This window comes from Xiphophorus couchianus, chromosome 7, assembly GCF_001444195.1.
Source record: "Xiphophorus couchianus chromosome 7, X_couchianus-1.0, whole genome shotgun sequence".
In the NCBI taxonomy this organism is placed as follows: Eukaryota; Metazoa; Chordata; class Actinopteri; order Cyprinodontiformes; family Poeciliidae; genus Xiphophorus; species Xiphophorus couchianus.
This window is the reverse complement of record NC_040234.1, coordinates 12366231-12386572: the sequence shown is the minus strand read 5'-3', so window position 1 is coordinate 12386572 and position 20342 is coordinate 12366231. Positions and strand designations below refer to the sequence as shown.

The following is a 20342-nucleotide window of genomic DNA, read 5'->3' as shown; positions in this document are numbered from 1 at the left end:
AACACTGTCTCCACAGACAATTGTTATTAATTAATGGAATGCAAGTGTCAAGAGGGTCATCTGAAAAATCCACTATCTGATGTAGTCAATTGTTAAGTGGAAAGAATAAAGCTATGATGATATAAAGAGCTTTTAGCAGTGGGTGGGTGAGTTTAACTTGGAGAGGAGAATAAATCTGTTCTGCTTCAGATAAAAAAACAATCTGAGAACAGTTCTGCCTGCTTCATTTGTTGATTTCAGCTCAAGACATAAATTCTTGCGATTGTTTTGCAACTTTGTACCTAAAGACGGTCATTATCTCCCTATTCTTAAAACTCTGCATCTTTGGAGCTTCATTTAAAAAACAAAAAAACTGCAGTGGTGAACAGAAGTAACTCCTAAAGGTAAGGATGGAATCCCATTTGGGGTCATGAATATGTCATTCTTGGGTCATAAGGTCAGAAATTAATCTAAATATCCTTAGCACCAAAAATGAGAACGCATATGCATTTTAAAAATGTTGTCAAAGATAAAAACATGAATTGAAAATTGAAAAAAAGCAACATGTTGACCAATACACTTGCTGTTTATTTTGATTATGTTGACACTGCACCACTCACCACCCTGATTTGCTTTAAATGCTTGTGTGCTCAGCCACAGAATTTGGCTGAGCACACAGCCAAATTCTTACATGTTTATTTTGTGGGTCAGAAGCTGGAAAGTTTGGTAGCTTCTGAAGGTTTGGCTTCGCTGTTGACCCTTTTGCAGAAGTGAGCACGCGTAGCTTTTAGAAAAAAAAGAAAAACGGCGTCCTAAATTAACAAGTAAACGTGTGTCAAACCGTGACCGCCAGGGGGCGCAGTTAAGATCAGCAGCCATCTTCAGCACCGTTAACAGTGATTCTGCCTTTGGTGTCCGGATGTTTTTCTCTCTCCTGGCCTTAATTCTCCATTTCTCCATCGGTTCGACGTCATTCTAACATGTAAGTAAGATATCATTACATAAAATAGCGATTTCTGTTCTAGGCGGCATCTTTCTTGTCTTTCCTATTATACATCTTCATATATGGGCCATTAAATGTTATTTGCCTGTGTATTTCGTATGTGAAGGTGTCCGTGCGCCCCGACATTACACGCTGTCATCTTTCTTCCGCTAAGATAATTTAAAAACATAACTGTCGCTCAGTCTGCATTATTGAGCAGGTTGTTTTGTTTTGCTCATTGCTTTGCTGATGTCTGCAAAGATTTTTGGGAGGTGTGGGGGGAATACATAAATGCAAAATTTTTAAGAGCTGTATTCAAATCATATCGCCCTGCCATACATCAAAACAGCAACGCGATTTCTCTGGCTGTGCTGTAGCAGCCGGAGTTCAGCTTTGTCCTTTGTTATGGGCTTTATCCAGGGCTGGACCTAAGATGATGTGGCATAAAAAAAATGACAATTCTTGTATCCCTTCTCACATAACTTTCTATTCTGCATGCAAATTACACTGTTGATGGTATATCGTTAAGAATTGTAGAAAAAAAAAATGAACTGCCTTTCAAAAAATAATTACTTGGCTATTTGGAAAATAGAATTTCTTAACTTTCACTATAATAGGATGTTTCGATGAGTAGCTATTTTCTTAGTCACTTCCAAATTTACAAAGATAAACTGCCAGTAAGATTTCTTTAAATAGGAGAAATGTTGTTCTTTGTTAAGTTATACCTGTATGTCAGGAAGAAAAGGATTCATACGTTGAAACTTCATAGACAGTCTGACCAACTTAAAAAATTTATTTAAATATTTTCTTCTTAATTTGAGCTTTCCCTATCTATCAGCCTGGTTAAAAGGTTGGATTTTTCCTTATTTTTATTTTAAATGATCACTGTGAGATTGTGATTACATCATAAATAATTCACTCCTAGTAAATTCAGTAGGAGTAACATGTGTTCAGTCCAGAAAGAATAATCTTACAAATTACGGTAATGTTTCCAAAATGGCTCTGCTCAATCTAATCTTTTCTGCTCTGCCTCTCCATGTACTTATCACAGATCTGATAAGTAAAATCATGCCATCATTGCTGTGGTGAAGAACAGGGCCTGATCATGAGAGACAAAAAGGAGACACCATGTACCAAAATCTGTCCAAGTATGCCTTGCTTTTCCTCTTTCTGTCGCTGTCGGGATTCATCTTCCTGTTGCGCAACATCCACACTCTGGAGGTAAGAAAGGAAGTGGGTCACCTGTGGGGGTTTTTTTAACACAATGAGAGTGATATATGCAGAACGCACAGAAAACAGTTCAACAACCAGGAACAGAGACAACTTCCACATAGTGAAAGAGGAAGTGGTTGTCTTCTTATCAAATGGGGCTGCAGAGTTAGTAAAAACCCTACTTGCATTCATGTGTTCTTCTGAAGCACTAAAGTTCATACCATTTCTTGTGTAAAATGCCATGTGGCATCTTTCAATTGGTAAGGTCTCAGACACAAGTTGAAGGGTGATGCTTTGTGCCTAAACCTAAACCCTTTTTGCACCATTAATGCATTTCCCTTTTAATTCAGCTTTGACTTTCATTTTCTGCTCCTCCTCTCTAAATAGCCTCTCACCTTTGATCCAGACTTGTGAAAAGTCTGACACTCTGCAGTGTTGTGAGTTAGTTTGGGGAGTCGATTTTTGAAAACTGCCTCGTCTGTGGAGATCTTGAATTCAACTACAGAATGAATATAGGAATTTGTGTAACAGTTAAGATAATTTATTTATTTATTTATTGTAAAATATATCTTGTGCCAAAGGTTTCCAGATGTATTGCTGCCGGTTTGGAGGGGAACTTGCGTTGACTATAGTGATACCCAGTGTCATGAGCTGTGGTGGTGGAAGCGGTGAGGGAAACGCAGCAGACCCAGATGAGATGAATAATGGAAGTTTAATGATATAAATAGGCTCAAATAAATACCAAAGTCCAAAAACCTGGCAGCATAGTTGAGCGGAAGGCTAGGGCTCAGCACTGGTAGCAACAGGCTACACGAATGGACAAGAACACATTGACAAGGACCCGACAGAGACACTGATGTTACACAGGTAACATTAAATACACAGGAGGTAATCAGGGAACGAGACACACCTGGGAAACAATCAAGGGGAAGACAGGACAACACGGAAACACAGAAAACTCAAAATAAATACACAGAGAACTCAAATCAACACAGAGAAAAACCCAAATCCTCACACCCAGAAGAAATGTCGAATATGTTTTCAATCAGATGGTGATTTTTTTTTTTTTTTTTTTTGCTGTAAACAGAAACTACGTCAAAGGAAAACCGTTAAAAGTGCTTTACATCATAAAAACACAAAAATGAATAGTTGAAACATTCCATTTTTCCAAGTGCTGTCATTTACACATTAAAATGTTGGTTAGTGTTTCATTAATTACGGCACAAAAGCAACTCTAAAAAAGTGAGGTTTTAGTCTGGATTTAAAGGAACTCAGTGTTTCGGCTGATTTACAATTTTCCGGAAGTTTGTTCCGGAGTTGTGGTGCACAGAAGCTGAATGCTGATAAATATTTATGACTTTGCTCAAATAACAAATTCCTAATAATGTTTGCTCTAATAACAAATTATTCCACCACAGCTCACTTCTCCTAGCACACAGTTAGCTTTTCTGAAAGCCCCATTATCACCAATGTAATGGCTCAAAGCTGCCAGATCACTCAAACCAACTATTATGGATTCTGTGTTTTCCTCTATCTCTTTTATCTGCTTCAAACTGCTTACACGCACACGCTGCAGCTTACATAGCCATGTTTATGTGTGACTGCCGGGAGTCATATGTCTCAAACTGATTAGACTACCCTTTAGGGAGGGTACAGATTGCAGAGGAAAATAAAAAGCTAAACCCGCGCTACAATCTTTGCCTTACTTGTTGTGGCCCCAGCACTGGATGGTGAATGTGACTCTGTATCTGTTCCATTTGTATGACATGTATGGCTTGTAGCATTTGCAAATCTCATTATTTCTTAAGGTAATTTACACTGAGGAGTTCCGGTCAGGTCCTGAAACTGGTTAACAAACCTGGGTGGTGCACAGAGACAGAAATGAATGAACTCCAACACAACAAATAACATTTAACCACTCAGCGATGAATGGCCAACATTCCCCACATCAGCATGGACTTCCTGCACACTTCTACGTTTCTATAGCTGAGTTACTAATTTATATTTATGTATTTAATAAACAGATATGAGATCAACAATGAGCGTCTCCGCTAATATCAACAGCCGTTGCAGCACTGAATTGCCGTTGGCTTGCTGAGCCAGCAGTACTCCTGCAACAGATCATGTTGGTATGGCAGAATTAAAGGGGCGAAGCTCTGGTTCATAACTCAGCCTTCACCTGTTGGGGATTTTCCCTCAGGGATTTTCCCAGGTCTGAATCTCATGAGGCTTTCCAAATGTATTCAGTGCTTTAAATACAAGTCAAGTTATTCCTCATTATCTTCAGCTTGCTGTGAGTTTTGCTAATGATCATATTTCTCAGATCTGATGGACACTTTAAGGGGATACATAGTCTCATGTACTCCGCAGAACAGCTGCTGCTGTATTTGCTTTATACTCCATCACATGTTGTTCTTCAACCCTGGCTTACCCATACTAGCTAGGCAATTGTTAGTGGTTACGAGATTATACTTACCTTCTGAGGTGGACGATCGGTGGGTCAGTTGGAACGCCCCAGCTTTCAATTGATCATAATGAATCAGTTCAGATCAAGGAATGAACAAATAATCTGCAATTGGCTAAAGAGCCCTTGTTGCAGAAAAACTGGTCTTACCTTTTACAATATTATCATTTCTACAGAAAAATTGCAATTGACAAAAGTCCATATTGATTTCAGCAAACAATGCAAGTCTACAGGGCAGCAGACTGTGTGTGATACTCAACTATCTTCTTCTTTTTTAGAGTTGGAACTGCCACGCAATCTCAGCCTTTTACCAGTTTCAGACCAGGATCCACTCGTCTCTCGTGTCAGTGAACCTCCCAACATACAATCAGAACCTCACCTTCTGTGCCCATCTGGGCCAGAAACCATCTCCTGAGGATAAACTTGAAGAGCACTACTTGTTGGACTCAATAGCGTGGCCTGGCCCTCCAGCTCGTTTTGCTCCACTCAGCCTACGCCAGACAAGCGACCCTGTTCACAGCCTCTTCACCATCCTTCCCAATAAGGAAAGAAGAGAGTGGCGCATTGGGGACCAGCTGGAGGCTCTGGTCCAAATGCACGACTATCAGGGTCGTCCTAAGCGTTATGGCGGGGACTTCCTCCTTGCCAGGCTGCATTCTCCAGAGCTCGGAGCCGGTGTAGCTGGGACGGTGGTAGACCACAGGAATGGAATTTATTCTGCTCTGTTCCCGCTGCTCTGGGTCGGGGCCGCCCAGGTCGAGATTACGCTTGTGCACTCCAGCGAGGCGGTCGCTGTGCTGAAACACTTGAGGGAGCATCGGCCCGATCGGGTTTTCTTCAAGAGCCTGTTCCGCTTGGGCTTCTTGTCAGAAACGACAGTGTGTAACATGTGCTTACCCTCCGACCAGCATCCTCTGTGCAACTATACAGACCTCTACACGGGCGAACCCTGGTACTGCTACAAGCCCAAGATGCTCGGCTGTGACACCAGAATCAACCATGCCAAAGGGGGATATTTAAAACACCTCCTGACCAACCAGGAGGCTCTGCTCTTCCAGAGGTTTGTTGTGTTTTGTGGGTAAACAAATCATACTGGGTTACTCCACAGTCTGGGCAATTCTGGAAATCAAGTGTTTTCCATGTCAGGAATATACTGTATGTGTAAAGGATGAGAACAAACTCAATCAATCCATCAATCAATCCATACATCCACTACCAATCAACCCAATCATTTAGTATGATGTACACTCACTATCAATACTATAATCTGCATCTGTAAACAGCAAGCACATTAGTAACTTTAGCTTGAGGATTGTTTTCTACAAACTCGTTACCAACTTGTTTACTAAAATATTAACATTTGTTTTCACTTAACTTTCACTCTAATTTGCTTTAAATAATATTTCACTGTCATTTTCCCAGTGGTGTAAACATCAAAGTTCAAATACACACCTCAGGAAAAGACAGAATCAACGTGCTGCCACCTGAAGGTAAAGTTTATACTTCTTTGTTCAGCAATGTTTGTGTACTTCAGTGTCTGTGTATTTCATGGATTCATTTTTTTCTCCCTTTGTAGTAGATGACGTTGAGAAGGAAAGCAGCTCTGTAAAAACAGACCCGGTTAAGCCCAAGCCTTCTGGATATTATCTAAAAGACTCATGGAGGCCGTTAGGAGGGACCGTAATGCGTCACTTCAATGAATCGGCGGCAATCACTCAGTGTTTGAGGAACAAGGTGATCAACATGTACGGAGACTCAACTGTTCGACAGTGGTTCGAGTACCTCATTACTTTGGTCCCAGGTGAGTAGTTGCTTGTTTCCGTCTCATTTTACTTATTTACTTCTACACATCCCTTGTTGCTCCTAACGCAACTTTTATTTATTCCCAGAAATGAAGGAGATAAATCTACACAGTCCTAAAAATGTGGGGCCCTTCATGGCCGTGGACACAACCCATAACATTCTGCTAAAGTACCGCTGCCACGGCCCGCCCATCCGCTTTTCCACTGTCCTGTCCAGCGAGTTGCGCTACATTTTCAATGAACTGGACGGCCTTTCCGGAGGCCCCAACACCGTGGTGGTCCTCAGCATCTGGGCCCACTTCAGCACCTTCCCCGTGGAGGTGTACATCCGGCGCCTGCGGCACATTCGGCGAGCGCTGTTGAGATTGCTGGGCCGGGCGCCGGAGACACTGGTGGTAATCCGGTCGGCCAACCTCCAAGCCCTGGATGAGGAGGTGAGCCTGTACAACAGCGACTGGTACTCCCTGCAGCTGGACACGGTGCTTAAGGCCATGTTCAGAGGCATGGATGTTCTCATGGTGGACGCCTGGGAAATGAGTTTGGCTCATCATCTCCCTCACGCCCTCCATCCTCCTCGGGCCATCGTGCAGAACATGATAGACATGCTTCTGTCTTACGTCTGCCCAGTGACAAAGTCAAGGACAAAGTAGAAGCTGCGACGTTTGGTGAAATAATCTGTTGTCGGAGGGAACGGGAATCCATCTGTCAACTATACGGATCTGAACAGCTTTTCTTCTGTTCTGCTTCTTAGAGCTACCGTCCCAAATTTTAGCGAATGGTTTTATATTTATCGTGTTCCTTCCTGTACATCATTTATTCCAGGAATGCCAAAGACTCTGGCAGAATCATTTCTTCATGCCTCTTTAATATGACAGGCTGAGGCAGGAAAAACATGTCTTATCTTTCGTATTCATCCCTTCATCACAAACACTATTCCTCCTGAATGCTACGAAAGGAAAATTTGGACAAAATGTACCTTAGAATCAAATATGAATTAATTATTGTAAAACATTACAAATCTGTGCCAATTTAAATAGTTAAATGTTTCCGGTTGCCATGTTTTGACGCAGCCACCTGAGTAAGCACAAAATTCATGTTTGAAATGATAGTTTAAGAAGACTATCCACAACAGTGTTGCCTTATGTGGAAAAGCTTTGCTAGTGTTTTTTGGAGCATTGTCCTTCTGTGCAGTCCAGGTTTGCTTAAGGTGAACGTCACAAACTGGTGGTCAGACATTTTCACTCAGACGTTTCTGTTAGAAGGCGTTAGAGTCATCGTAGAGACTTGTTGTTTTTCTTGTAAGGCTTTTTGTTTTATGCGAGGGGTAGCAAGGTGAACACTTTTCACTTTTGTCTCGTCAATCAAGTATTTTCCCTCAATGAAACTCTTCAATTCATCAAGATGTTTTTGGGGCCAGTGTAAGAGAGCCGTTCATCTTCTTTTTGGTTAGCAGGCATTTTGTTTGCCTGAGAACTTTTCAATGTTTGCCTTTTTTTTATACAATTAGTCACAAGGAATTCTGTCCAAAGACAGCTCCTCATATGGTATTGTTTTTCTTTTGTTTTTGGCTACTCCTCCCAAGGGCTTAGGGACTATTTTCACCACTGATAGATATCAGCAGCTTTGGATAGATGTTTTTCTCTAGCAGAAAACTGCTTTACTTATTCACTGAGTTTATGTCACTGGTATTATTTTAGCATTTAGGTGTGACAAACAAGGAGAATCAGAAGAAATCTGTAAGACAAGCAAATACGTTCTCACAGCAATGTAGATGTTTATTCTGTAGTACCAATCAATTATATCCACCTTTAGACTCCATGTGTACCTCCTGTTTTTAACAGGGAAATTGTTTGTCTGAAGCAACCAAGCCTTACAAATCATTGCATTTTTCATAAAGTTAGCTGGAAAATATTATAAAACAAGCTTTTTTATTATTTTTTTTTGAGTGTAACATGTTTACAAACATATTAACTCTCATTATGTTTTCTTTAATAGCATTTCACTCCTCGGTATGAGAAAATGTAAAGTGAATCAAATTTATACAGATTTCTGATCAAAGATTTGCCTCAAGAGCATGTTAGAATTTGCAAAACAGTTAGTTTCATCATTGACTATTGATTTAGGTGAGAAATAATCATTGCTGGCTTGTGTTGGAATACATGAAAAGTTATGGAATATTTCTGAAGTGATTTCTAGGTGAGGATAATTATCTAGGATATTTTCCTTGTTAAAGAAATGTGAAACTCTGTGAGCTATCAGTATTTTAAAAAATATAATGAGAGTAAATGCACTTTTAAAGAGAAACTTTTACTTATCTTGTAATTTAGTACATGGAATAACCAAGGCTACTATATTTTTGGGGGGAATTTGGGGGATTTTTAATTCTGTGGCATCTCACCACCTAAAGATATCAAAAATACCACGTGTGCCACTAGATACATACAATCCAAATCTATCATCAAAGACCCAATAATGTTACTTAATCTCATGCTACCCTATGCTGATACTTTGTCTGTACCGATGAAGATGAACTCTCCTCGGCATGTAGAATGCGTGGAGTGGCTGACACATTAGGAGAGTCGGACCTAGTTTTAAACTCGTTCTGCTAATTATTTAGCCATTTGAGGGACATTCAGACTAGAGTATTAAACCAAAATCAGCCCAAGATGGTCAGACAAAGAAATGGAAACAAAGCTTACTCTGTTTGCTCTTATGCAGGTTTATGCTGTAAATTTTGCAATCTTCATCCCAAAATACATACAAACATTTTCACATTTTGTCAAATACAACATATTTAACAAAATGAGTTCAGTTTTTCCACTCACATTTAATACTCGCATTTAACGAGCAGACACGCTTCCACTTTAATCAAAGATTAATTGATATTATATTTAAGCTTCTTTAATGGGTCAAAAGAAGCCATTAGCTAATACGGCTTCTTTTATTCCATTAAAGAAGCTAATTACTTCTTTAATGGGATAAATCCTTGACAAACGCTCGTAATGATGAGTTACAATGAGCACTGGACAGCAAATAGCTTTTTCTGAACTTACTTTTAAAACTCTTAGAAATGGAGTTCAGGCAGGACCACATTATTTGCTGTAAGGTGAAACAAGCAGGTGTTTTAGAGTCGGAAAAAGATGTTTACTGACCAACGTTATGGTGGTGACGGCAGTTGGAGTTGGCCCTGCAATCAGTGGGTCGCTAGTTTGATGTCTGCTTGTCCTTGGGCAAGTCACTAAACCCACCTTCCCTGCTGGCGTTGATCAGCAGGGCAGATGGCACAATATAGCAGCCTTGCTTCTGTCAGACTGCTGCAGGGCAGCTGTGGCTACAATCTAGTAGCTGACCATCAGTGTGTGAATGAATGGAAATGACTGATCTCATTGTAAAGCATCTTTTAGAGACCCGGAAAGCTCTATAGCTATAGGTCTGATTTTATTTCTTACTTCCTCTTAGGAAATCAAGTTATTTGAGCATCAACGTAATGTTTTATCCTCAGACCTTTAAATAACGTTTCGTGCAAATCAGAATTTCTTTGATATAAGTTTGCCAAGACTGTTAATTTCCCCTTACTGTTGCTTATAATTTTTTAAATAAAGCATTTTATATTTAACTTTTGCTACATTATTATTTTCTTTTGTTTTTGCTAAATGTACCAATATAACCTGCTGTTATTGGTATTCTTCAAAGATTTAAGCAAAATCAAATGAAAACAAATTGTCTCTGGAACAGATTGTTGGTGATAAACCTGAAAAGATTTAATGCAAGACTGGTTCTCCGGCAAGCAGCAAAAGAAATTATGGGCAACCTCAAAACATGTCTCTACAAAACACAATGATGCAAACAGCTTTCATAAGACCAGCTAGAAACATAAAATAAATGTGTTTTTTTGTTGTTGTATTATTACACCTGGTCTCTTGCAGCTTTGGGTGCAGGTTAGTGCAACAAACTACAGAAAGAACACTCTTCATAGACAAATATCCACTTTACTGTTCAATCATATAAAAAAACAAACTTCACCACATTTTGTTAAGACTTTTATTTAAAAACGTACATGGTACTTTTTCCAAAACTTCAAGCATATCTCTAAGTGCTAAAGCCTGCACAGCATCCTTTCTCATAATAAAACATATAGAGCTTAAATTGCTTTGGCAAAAAAAAAACCAACACCACTTGTACAGAACTGAAGGCAAACACCAGAGTCGTACAAAAACACCATGATGGGGACGATTACAATTAAACAATTAAAGTGTCCTTCGCTAAAAATAAAATTCTGACAGGAATGCAAAGCCAAAAGAGAATACACTGATTAGAATACAAAAATAAAAACCAGTACAAGAACAAACGGAGCAGAGTGTATTACAGGAAGAATAACGGGACAGAATGATCCAATGATTTTAGCCGATGGAGCAGCAACCTCCTGAGGTCACAGAGTCAGGCACACCGAGACCGAGGGGGATGTTTGACTGCAGTTCAGACACGGCATCACAATGAATCCTCTGTTTTCTTGTGACGAGACACCAAAGCACTGCAAGCTACTGTGACAACGCTGCACAGTAACTACTGACTGCAGCATCTTAGTTGAAAGAAACAAGTGAAAAGGTTTTGTGTACAAGTGGCACGATGGATTTTTTGATATGCTGCTTTGAGAACAGAACATAATCTTCATTTAGCAACGGATTAAATAAATACTACCAAAATAATAAATTCTCAATTCTCAGATGACTCATTGTTTGGTATCTATGGGTCCAATGCTTACAGAAATGTATATAAAAATATTCAGCTAAAAAAAAAAAAAAAGGAAAGGGAGTGAAACTGTAGGCAACACCACAGCGGTATATAGATTTCAGAGAATGATTACACGTCCTGGACATTTATGGCCTCCTGCGGCCAGCTGTAAGTATCCAGAGTGAAGGAGTCGTAGTCAGGACTGTAGATCTGCGACAGAACAAACGCCTCCTTATCCTTGGGCTCAGGGTACACCGAAGCTATGTTGTTCTTGTATGCATAGTTGACGACCTGAAACAGGAACAAAGGGCAGGACGTTGAGATCAGTCAATTTGATTTGATCAACGAGGTAGAGATGTTTTGTAGCATCTCCTGGCCTGACCTCCAGCTCCCTCTGCTGGCTCTAGTAATCACTGCAGATGTTTCCTTCACTTTGGTCATCAAAGCAAATCAAAAGATTTATTTTATTATTTAAATGATTAGGACAAAGCACTAACAAATAAAGAGAAATACGTTGTTTTGGGGTTTTTTTTACTTTTTTTCTATGAGTCTAATTTACACAATAAATTAGATTTTAAGAATATTTATTATGGGAATTATTTTCCCACTCATAAGATGATGCAAAAACCAGTGGTTACTACATTTCGCACAAATTACAGGTTTTCTTACATCTCATTACCCCTATAATTAGTGTTAAAATGCTGAAAAGTTTATTTATTTTAGTAATTTCATTGTAAAGTGTAGCTCAGGAATTAATCCAAAATCACTTATTTCCATTTATTTTGATATTTTGTGCTTACAGCTAATAAAAACTAAAGTCAAACCAAATTTAGTTTCAGATAAAATTAGAATATTCAATGAGACCAAATAAAAAATACTTTTTAAGTTAGAAATGTTATTTTCTGTAACGTTTTTATTAAAACTAATAAGGATCAAGGGTATATTGATCCTTATTTAACATCCATTTGTGCCATTTTGCTTTAATGTTAGATATGCTTTGTCTTTTGGATAGGAAAATATACAGGAGAGAGATAGTTGGGATTGGCTGGAGGAACATGTGGTGAAGAGAAAATGTAATTACTAACATTATTTTAGTTACTTGCTAAGCTGGATAATAATATAGTCACTAATTTGTAAAATTTTCAGGAAGTTGCATGAGAAAATAGGTAATTGAAATATTGTTTAATATTACATCTCTCACCTTTACTGCGATCTTGAAGGACACTTCTCTGATGGTGCTTAGAGGTGGATAGAGTCTTCCTTCAGCCAGGTTCTCTTCTGTTACCATGTCAGCTATCGCCTGACAGAGACAAAAACAGGCACAGCAGGTATGATGATCAGACGTGAGGTTTTTACTTGACGGTTCAATCAGAGGGTTCGAGTTGAAAATGAAAGCGCAGAGATTCTGGGTTTGATGAAGCATAAAGAGATTCAGCAGAAGCTGCTAAGCTTCTAGTTAGTGCGTCTTTTCTTTCAGTGAGGAACGGACCTCTGCAGTGGTGAGGAAAATGTCTTCAGATATGTGGCGCACGCCACAGGCTATAACGCCCAGGGCAACTCCTGGGAACACATAGGCGTTGTTTCCCTGACCGGGGAAGAAGATGCGTCCGTCTGGCAGGGTCACTTTGTCAAATGGACTCCCGCTGGCAAAGATGCCTCTGCCCTGATCACAGAGTGAGGGGAGGAAACATGACAGCCTTGAAAAACAGTAATAAATACTTTTGCATGGCCCTGAAATACATCAACTGCAATATATGTGTGAAAATATATGACCTCTGTGAGTTTGTAGCACTGCTCTGCAGTACACTCAGCCTTGCTGGTGGGATTGCTCAGAGCAAAGATGATGGGCCTCTCGTTGAAAGACGCCATGTCTTTAATGATCTTCTCGGTGAACGCTCCTCCGATGGCAGCCACACCTTCAGCACAAACACCAGTCAGTTTTCTGACAACGATAATGATGAATACAGGATCTCTCCATTTCTAGGATTCTGCATCTTGGTTGGCAAAATCTGTTAAAAATTAAAGCTAACAATTATATTTGATCATCTTGTCAGATAAATTACTTTCGTACCATGTATTTTATTGTTGAAACTTTGATGAGATGTTAGAAATATTTGACAGCTCAATTTACATGCAGTTTGAAATATCAAACCATTGATTACATCCTCCAGGTTTTCGATGGTTCAGATTAAAGAGAAAGCAGTGAGTAAGCATTTTGCCGCTACGTTGTAAAGAAACGCTACGTGAAAAAGAGTCACCTCTCACAGATTTTCACTGAGTTTCCATAACTGGTTAGGAACAAAACAAATGTGGGTTACACACTGGTGACACAATGCGCTTAATTTTACCAGCATTTCCAGTTATCTCACCAATAATGGCGGTGGGTTTGATGGTTTCCACCACCTCCTCCAGAGTCTTCAGGTGTGGGTGTTCATGAGCAAACTCAGCCTTCTCGTGGTTCAGATTGCCTCTTCCCTGTAGGAACAACAACTTTCTTTGTTTGTTTTCAAACCACATGGCGATTTACGTACAGCAACACGTGATTAGACATGTTACCTTCACAATAAGACCTTTTGAATCAACCATCCAAATCCTCTTGGCAGCATCTTCTCTAGACACTCCCTCTTTAGCCATGGCCATCATAAGTAGGTGGGCGATACCCATAGCAGCCTGGTCAGATAACAGCCAGAACAAAGTTAATTCTGTAAGAAAGTCTCCCTTTAATGCCATTTTTAAATTTATCATCGTTTAGCTCGACTCGCCTCGCCTGCTCCCTGGAAAACAAAAGTGTGGTTCAACAGTTTGTCCTTTGTGATCCTCAGAGCAGCAAATATTCCAGCGACGGCTACAGATGCCGTGCCTGCAGAGAAAATTACCTTAATTATGAAACAATATCTGCTTGTGACTCACTACATATCAGAAGTGTCAAACAAAACCAGTCAGACGAAACATTATGCTTCCACTTCACTCTACTTTGTTTAATCGTATAAAACCAACACAAAATAAAACTATATTGAAGTGCAGAATGAAAAAATGTACAAAACTTTAATGGGTGCCAATTCTGCTTCTTCAAATGACAACAAAACCGATTGCAATGCCGACACCGACTCCTGTGACTAACAAAATACCTTGGATATCGTCGTTGAAGGTGCAGTAGCGATTCCTGTACTTGTTAAGGATACGAAAGGCGTTGCTGTTGGCGAAATCCTCAAACTGGATCAGGCAGTTCATCCCATACCTGCAGAGGAAATGCACCATCAGCCAAGCACCAAGATTACTATTTAACTTTAGTGAATAATTTCTGATGGACTCACTTGTCCGTCACTGCCTGCATGAACTCGTCGATAAGCTCGTCATACTCCTTTCCTCTGACTCTCTTGTGCTTCAGGCCGATGTAAAGAGGGTCGTCTAGAAGCGACTGGACGAGAACACAACAGATATTTCTGACTTCCTGAATTGGCTTTAGAGTTAATCATGCCGATAAATCAGGTTGATGTGCGGTTCTGCAACAAGAAAAACCCATTCTAGCGTTCTTGCGCACTCACCTGGTTGTCGGTGCCGACGTCCAGCAGCACAGGGAGACACTGCTGAGGAGGAACGCCGCCGCACGCCGTGTAGAGAGCCAGCTTCCCAACAGGAATTCCCATCCCATAGCTGCCCAGGTCTCCCAGTCCAAGGATACGCTCTCCATCCGTCACCACGATGGCCTTGACAGAGACACCAAGCATTACTTCACATTTTTCATCACAAAATGACTATGTAGTTTTAAAGCACAACAGCAAATTAGCTTCTGATTCTCAGTCTTGTGCAGGGCCACTGATCTGCTTCGGTAGCATCTGGACTCACGTTGACACCATTTAAAAATCTGTAACTTTGACTTGTCAAATTAAGAATGGAGCATCCAAGACAAAACGCAGTCTTTACAAACCTTATTATTATTGTAAATATTCCTAAAAATATTAGCTTTAATGTTTGGTTTAGCATTTTAGACCCACTTTAAAGCCTGATTGTAAAAACCAGACAGACAGTGAAATCGTCTCCTTTTGGGTTTTTTCGATACAAGACCAAAATTCAGAAGGGTTAAATGTTAAAATCAAGTTGGCAAATCAAAGATGAAGCATGTCGATGTAGCAAATCAGTGTAGAAACCACTGTGTGGTTCATTAGGCTTCATTAGACTTCTCAATCAAAAAATACAAGAAGGAACGTAGTCTGGAAGATCAAAACATTTGGCACACTCAATTTCCTTTTATCCATACTTATTCAGATCTGAAAAATCAAAGCTAATTCTACACAGTGCTCGATTTTCCCAGACTGTACAGGAACACGGTTAATGTGTGTTAACAGGTCAGGAGCAAGAGTAGAGGGTGTCAGTGCACGGTGTGTACCTTGATGTTGTCTACAGGCCAGGAGTTGAGCATGGTGGCAATGTGTCCCCGGTCATGGATGGTGATGAAGAGTCCTCTGCAAACACACGGGATGGCAGCATAAAATTAAATCAGTCATACAGACTAACATAAAGCATTTAAAAAGTCACAGATAAGTTTAACATCAAGTAAACACTATAAAGTACAGCATAAACACATCCATTGTCTAGAACCAGTAGGAGCTAGAGTGTCCAGGACATCAGAATAAATAAAGAGTAGAAAAAGAAAAAAAGTTTAATCATCACTGCTATACTGCAGAATAAAATCACACATTTATTTCTTTTGAATACTATGCAGCACTAGCAGGAACCAGCCTCACCGAGGCCTCCTAAAGGCGAGGCCGTACTGCTGACAGGCCAGGCCTACGGTGGGAGTGTACACGATGGGCATGAACTCCTCGATGTCGGAGGTCAACACCCGGTAGAACAGCTTCTCGTTCCTGTCCTGCAGAGTCATCAGTAGGATGTACCTGAAATGGAAAGACACAAAATGACACATTTTTTTGTGTTAAAGTATATATTTTTAGAAATATCCCTTGAACTTTCCCATATTTTAACCTCAAACTTTGATGTATTTTACTGGGATTTATGTTAGAACACAAGGAGGGAAAAAGATAAATGGTTGTCAAATTAATATTTTCCATGCATTTGTTAGAGACAAGGGTAATTCAGAGGGATTCAATACCAATGAGTTAGTTTGATACTTATAGTAGTTCCAACATGTAGAATCCCTATAAAATACCTTAAAAGTTTGTGGGTATGAATACTTTCCAATGCTCTGGAAGGGGTTTTTCTTACAATGTTCAAAGCAAATTCTCAACCAATGATGATCTGAGCCTTTAATCCCAGAATAAATAAATCTTGAATCCCTTGATTAAAAAAAAAAAAAAAAAAAAAAAACAAGCCGTAGGTGCAACAGCTGGAACATGCTAAAGAGGATTTTACTCTTATTCAAAGCAGGACAGCGCAACTGATTAAACATCTGCAGTGTGATAATCTTGAACAGCACTTTGCCATGCTTTGCTGGGAGACTCACTTGTCCAGAGGGTTGGTGCGGGTTTCGTAGCTCCTCATGACACGCAGCACTTGAACATCCTGGGAGAGGAAGCAGGGGGGGATCAGGCCGTGGATGCCCAGCTGCATGCGCTCCTCCAGAGTGAACGCCATTCCCTGAAGGGTGGAACATCAATTATTATAAAACACTGTAATCCCGGGAAATAATCTGCACCAAGAAAAAGGCTTTAAAATAAATAAAGACTGCAGCAAATATAGATCGCAGTGATTCATGCGTCTGTCATCAACCTCAGTTATGACTCATCGTATTCACATCAAAAACAACAGTCTCTCTTTTGTGGTCACATTTCCACTCCAGCGAAAACAACATGTGGAAACTCAAGGGAGGAAACAACATGAGGCGAAGGGATTTGAAAGCAGTGATCGTATGCTGATCAGTCAGGAAGACAGTTTAGACAAAAGAGAAAAAAACCTTAGAAGTTCAAAAAATCTCCAGCAGTCATTGGACAAGAGGTAGGGATCAACTTGGCAGGTCGCCGGTCTATCACAGGGGAACACACACACACACCCCCACACACACCCCCTCACTCATGAGGGCAATTTAAAGAAAACAATTAATCTATGATGCAGATTTTTGCAATGTGGGTGGAAACCTGAGTTAGTTGTAGGGCATTATATTAATTTAAAGTACATTTCTATTTGCTACACGTATTAACAGAATAAGCTTTATGGGCCAAGATTGTGTGCACAAACAAGAAATTTCACACACTCAGCATACAGGCATAAAAAACTTCAGATGAAATAAAAAAAATAAAAATAGGTTATCATTATGTTTGTACAGCCATTTCCCAATATATAAAAGAAACAAGGAAGAAAGGCTGTGGTTTTTCATTTTAAAAAAGCACAAGTTAGTATAAAAATTACCTTTATTGCACATGCCTTTACTAATCACAATTGGCCAATGCGTTGCGGCCTTCTTTTGCAGGTATATTACCATTTGCATTGCCTCTTGTTAGATAATGTGTCTGATATGGAAGGACAGATGTGATACCAATGTGTGAGCCGGTTGGGTAATTTACTAAAAAAAACAAAAAAGCTTTACAGCTTTAATTCTGAAAAGGAACTTTGTAAACTTGTAAAAGTAGTTTCCTCTAGTCCTGCATGCAGATGACTTGAAAAGCATCTGAGCAGGGGTGTGAGCGTTAATCTATTTATTCTGTCCAATGAAGTGAGCCCCTGCGCCCACTCCCCTCTAAGCTCCACTTGTCTTTCATCGTCTCTCCCATTTCTCCCGCTAAAAACACAGAATCCACTCCGACTTTGTTCTACAGTGCATTTATTATAAATGCATACTTTTCTTTGGAACCTATTCCAACATTAAACGAGCTACAATGTTTCAAACTACACAGGACTTGCTGTAGCCACATAAGTGAAGGTCTCAGAAAGAAGACAATGGCACACTGGTTCCAGAACTGCAGAGTAAGAGAAAGTCATTTGGGAGGAAGTTTCCCTGGAAAATCCTCAAAGTAACTGCTTACACAGACGGAAAACCTTCACAACTCTCACAGAGTATTTTTAAAGTGGTGACTATTCCAGTGTTGCGCATTTTTACATGCAAACATAATATTTGTCCAGCTGGACAGTCTCACAGCAGCAGACGCTCCACACCAGACACTGACGTTCCCCAAAATGCTAAAATTCAGAGTGATGGAAACAGAGATAAGACAGAAGAAAGAAATGCCGTGCAGCCTTACTGTTAGCTGTTCGTGGAAACTGTTTAATTAATTCTGGAGGTAATTAGTTGCACTGGATGTTATTTAGAAGAATCAGACTAAAAAGACACTTTCTTTTAATGTCAATGAAACACATTAACATTTTCTTTCATGTTAATGTAAGGAAAGAGAAAATCTCTTTTTTTTGTCAAAGTGTGTCTCCATTTCCTGACGGTTTGCACTTAAATGAACCTGTGAGGATGTGACTGCTGAGTCAGCATGGAGAGAAGAGAGAACTGAGAGCGACCTCTGAACATCTACAATCTAAGCAATAAACTGATCTTGAGCCTCTGCAGGAATCCTGGTGTCTTCATAGGCTGGAACAAGTTAGAAAAAACAAACCAACGCCATCATGATTGGTGGGGTAAAGAAAAATCTAGGAATACCACAGACAATGTTCTTTGAGGAAATTTTGATTATTTTCATTCAAACAGAACAGAGGAGGAATAGGAGTGTGATTCTTGCTCTGTGCTGTCTGTTAAATAATTAGCAGAGACTGTAAAAAGTGCTAAATACGAACATCACTCATGAAGCCAAACGTTCTGGCCTTTTACTGTGTTTATATACATGCCAACATCACAGCACGTTCTATGCAGGACGTTATGTTGGCTGTGCAAACATTTAACTTAATGTAGTGAGAGCTGAGTTTCTGAAGCACCTTTATGCATCCATTTACATTTTTCTCACAACTACAACTTTAAAAATATCACTTGATAATTATGTGTCATTAAAAGATTGTAAGATTAATACCTGAACACCAACTATAAAGTCTTAATTAAAAAGACTTTTAAAAAATAAGCAATGCTTAGCCTAGAAGTAAAGCCTGGTGGCCCACCAGGCTTATGATACACTGGGGGAAACCCTGGGTTATATATGCCATATAAAGTAAAGAGGTTCACACCGGCAGATAAATAAACTAACCTTGTTCAGGTAGGGGTTCCTGGTGATGTCGTAGCCCCGCTTCTTGGTGTACACGCTGCCCTTCTGGTTGGTCCCAGAGTGGCAGACCCGGATAGCCTGGAGAGCGGCCCTGTCGGCCTGCGCTGCTCCCCCAGTGGGGCGACCCGGAGGGGCGACCAGCACCCTCATCCCGCCCGCAGCTGCGCGTCTGCACAGAGACAAAGCGGCTTTTCCTGGGAGGGAGTTCATTCTGCCTGCGGACACCGAGAATGCAAAAAACAACTCAGTGGAACATGACACATTACAGTTCGCCTGGAGGACATACAACCCCGGAATGCCAAACATACCGTGACTTATACAAGTTCAGCTTCTCCGTAAACAACCGACTTCAAGCGTTAAACCATTAGCTTCAAGCTGAGTCATTTATAAAGACAACAGGAGTCACAGTCCTCTGTGTTTCTCTGGACAGAATCGCACTATAATAAAGATTAAACTAGTAGCCGAATGGTTAAACTGTTTTATATAAGAAGCTAGCCGCGGTTAGCATATGCAGCTCTCCAACAAACACGGTTTTCTGTGCAGATGAACCAGCTAAAACCAGCAAACTCAGAGCTGTTAGTCAGCGGGCCTCACCTGAAAACTGCGGGAATATGAAACGCACCAGGCCTAATTGATCAGAGGAAAAGCTCCTCTGGCTCTACGGCTGCCGATAGAACAGGCTGCTGTTTAACCGGAGGAAGGAGGTTCGACAGCTGATCCAGGGTCTCCTGACATTGGGCGGCTTCACTTCCGTGTCCAGGTTAGCCCGCCTCTCCAAGCCGCGCATCAGCCAATGAGAGACCCGCTCTGCGAGGACAGAAGCCCCGCCCTCAGCACGGCTGCTCTGTGAGCATGAGCTCCATCTTTTGCGCCAACTTTCACTGGCGCGCTTGTCTAATCTCACGATAACTGCGGCCTTTATGCGCCTTCCCGTCATCCATGTTCTGCAAACTTGCAGCCTGAAGTATGCTACTGAGTGTAACTAAATACAAGCTAATTTTATCGCACTGTTTATAAGTATA

At 40.4% G+C, this 20342-nt stretch overlaps 2 protein-coding genes across 5 annotated transcripts; one reads left to right on the top strand and one right to left on the bottom strand.

Annotated features, from left to right (window-relative positions):
• The first annotated feature begins 832 nt into the window (after window positions 1–832).
• nxpe3 (neurexophilin and PC-esterase domain family, member 3) lies at window positions 833–10605 on the top strand. 3 transcript variants are annotated; one of them, XM_028023870.1, is made up of 6 exons: window positions 833–961; window positions 2013–2182; window positions 4916–5697; window positions 6060–6127; window positions 6217–6438; window positions 6527–10605. In XM_028023870.1, the coding sequence occupies exons 2-6, from the start codon at window positions 2090–2092 to the stop codon at window positions 7087–7089; spliced, it is 1728 nt and encodes a 575-aa protein (XP_027879671.1). In that variant the 5' UTR covers window positions 833–961; window positions 2013–2089; the 3' UTR covers window positions 7090–10605. The 3 variants fall into 3 exon arrangements, with proteins under 3 accessions (XP_027879671.1, XP_027879669.1, XP_027879670.1); XM_028023868.1 differs by having other exon boundaries at window positions 6214–6438; window positions 6527–10060; XM_028023869.1 differs by having other exon boundaries at window positions 836–965; window positions 6214–6438; window positions 6527–10060.
• On the bottom strand, window positions 10467–20061 carry me3 (malic enzyme 3, NADP(+)-dependent, mitochondrial). 2 transcript variants are annotated; one of them, XM_028023866.1, is made up of 15 exons: window positions 19915–20061; window positions 19303–19535; window positions 16632–16765; window positions 15916–16065; window positions 15558–15633; window positions 14716–14877; window positions 14485–14588; window positions 14299–14408; window positions 13933–14030; window positions 13727–13840; window positions 13540–13645; window positions 12944–13086; window positions 12660–12833; window positions 12372–12470; window positions 10467–11461 (listed from the first exon to the last, which is right to left on the bottom strand). In XM_028023866.1, exons 2-15 carry the CDS (start codon window positions 19528–19530, stop codon window positions 11300–11302), a joined length of 1860 nt encoding a protein of 619 aa, XP_027879667.1. In that variant the 5' UTR covers window positions 19531–19535; window positions 19915–20061; the 3' UTR covers window positions 10467–11299. The 2 variants fall into 2 exon arrangements, with proteins under 2 accessions (XP_027879667.1, XP_027879668.1); XM_028023867.1 differs by lacking the exon at window positions 19915–20061 and adding an exon at window positions 19629–19907.
• Between the last annotated feature and the right edge of the window lie 281 nt (window positions 20062–20342).

Bases quoted from the DNA above. Each gene is read 5' to 3' on its own strand.
- nxpe3 (XM_028023868.1), top strand. From the start codon at position 2,090: ATGTACCAAAATCTGTCCAAGTATGCCTTGCTTTTCCTCTTTCTGTCG. The intron at 5,698-6,059 runs GTTTGTTGTGTT...TCATTTTCCCAG, and splicing joins GAGGCTCTGCTCTTCCAGAG to TGGTGTAAACATCAAAGTTC. The intron at 6,128-6,213 runs GTAAAGTTTATA...CTCCCTTTGTAG, and splicing joins CAACGTGCTGCCACCTGAAG to TAGATGACGTTGAGAAGGAA.
- me3 (XM_028023866.1), bottom strand. From the start codon at position 19,530: ATGAACTCCCTCCCAGGAAAAGCCGCTTTGTCTCTGTGCAGACGCGCA. The intron at 15,634-15,915 runs GTGAGGCTGGTT...GTGTGTTTGCAG, and splicing joins CTCGCCTTTAGGAGGCCTCG to AGGACTCTTCATCACCATCC. The intron at 11,462-12,371 runs GTGAGAGATGTA...TTCCTGTTTCAG, and splicing joins CCTTCAAGATCGCAGTAAAG to GTCGTCAACTATGCATACAA.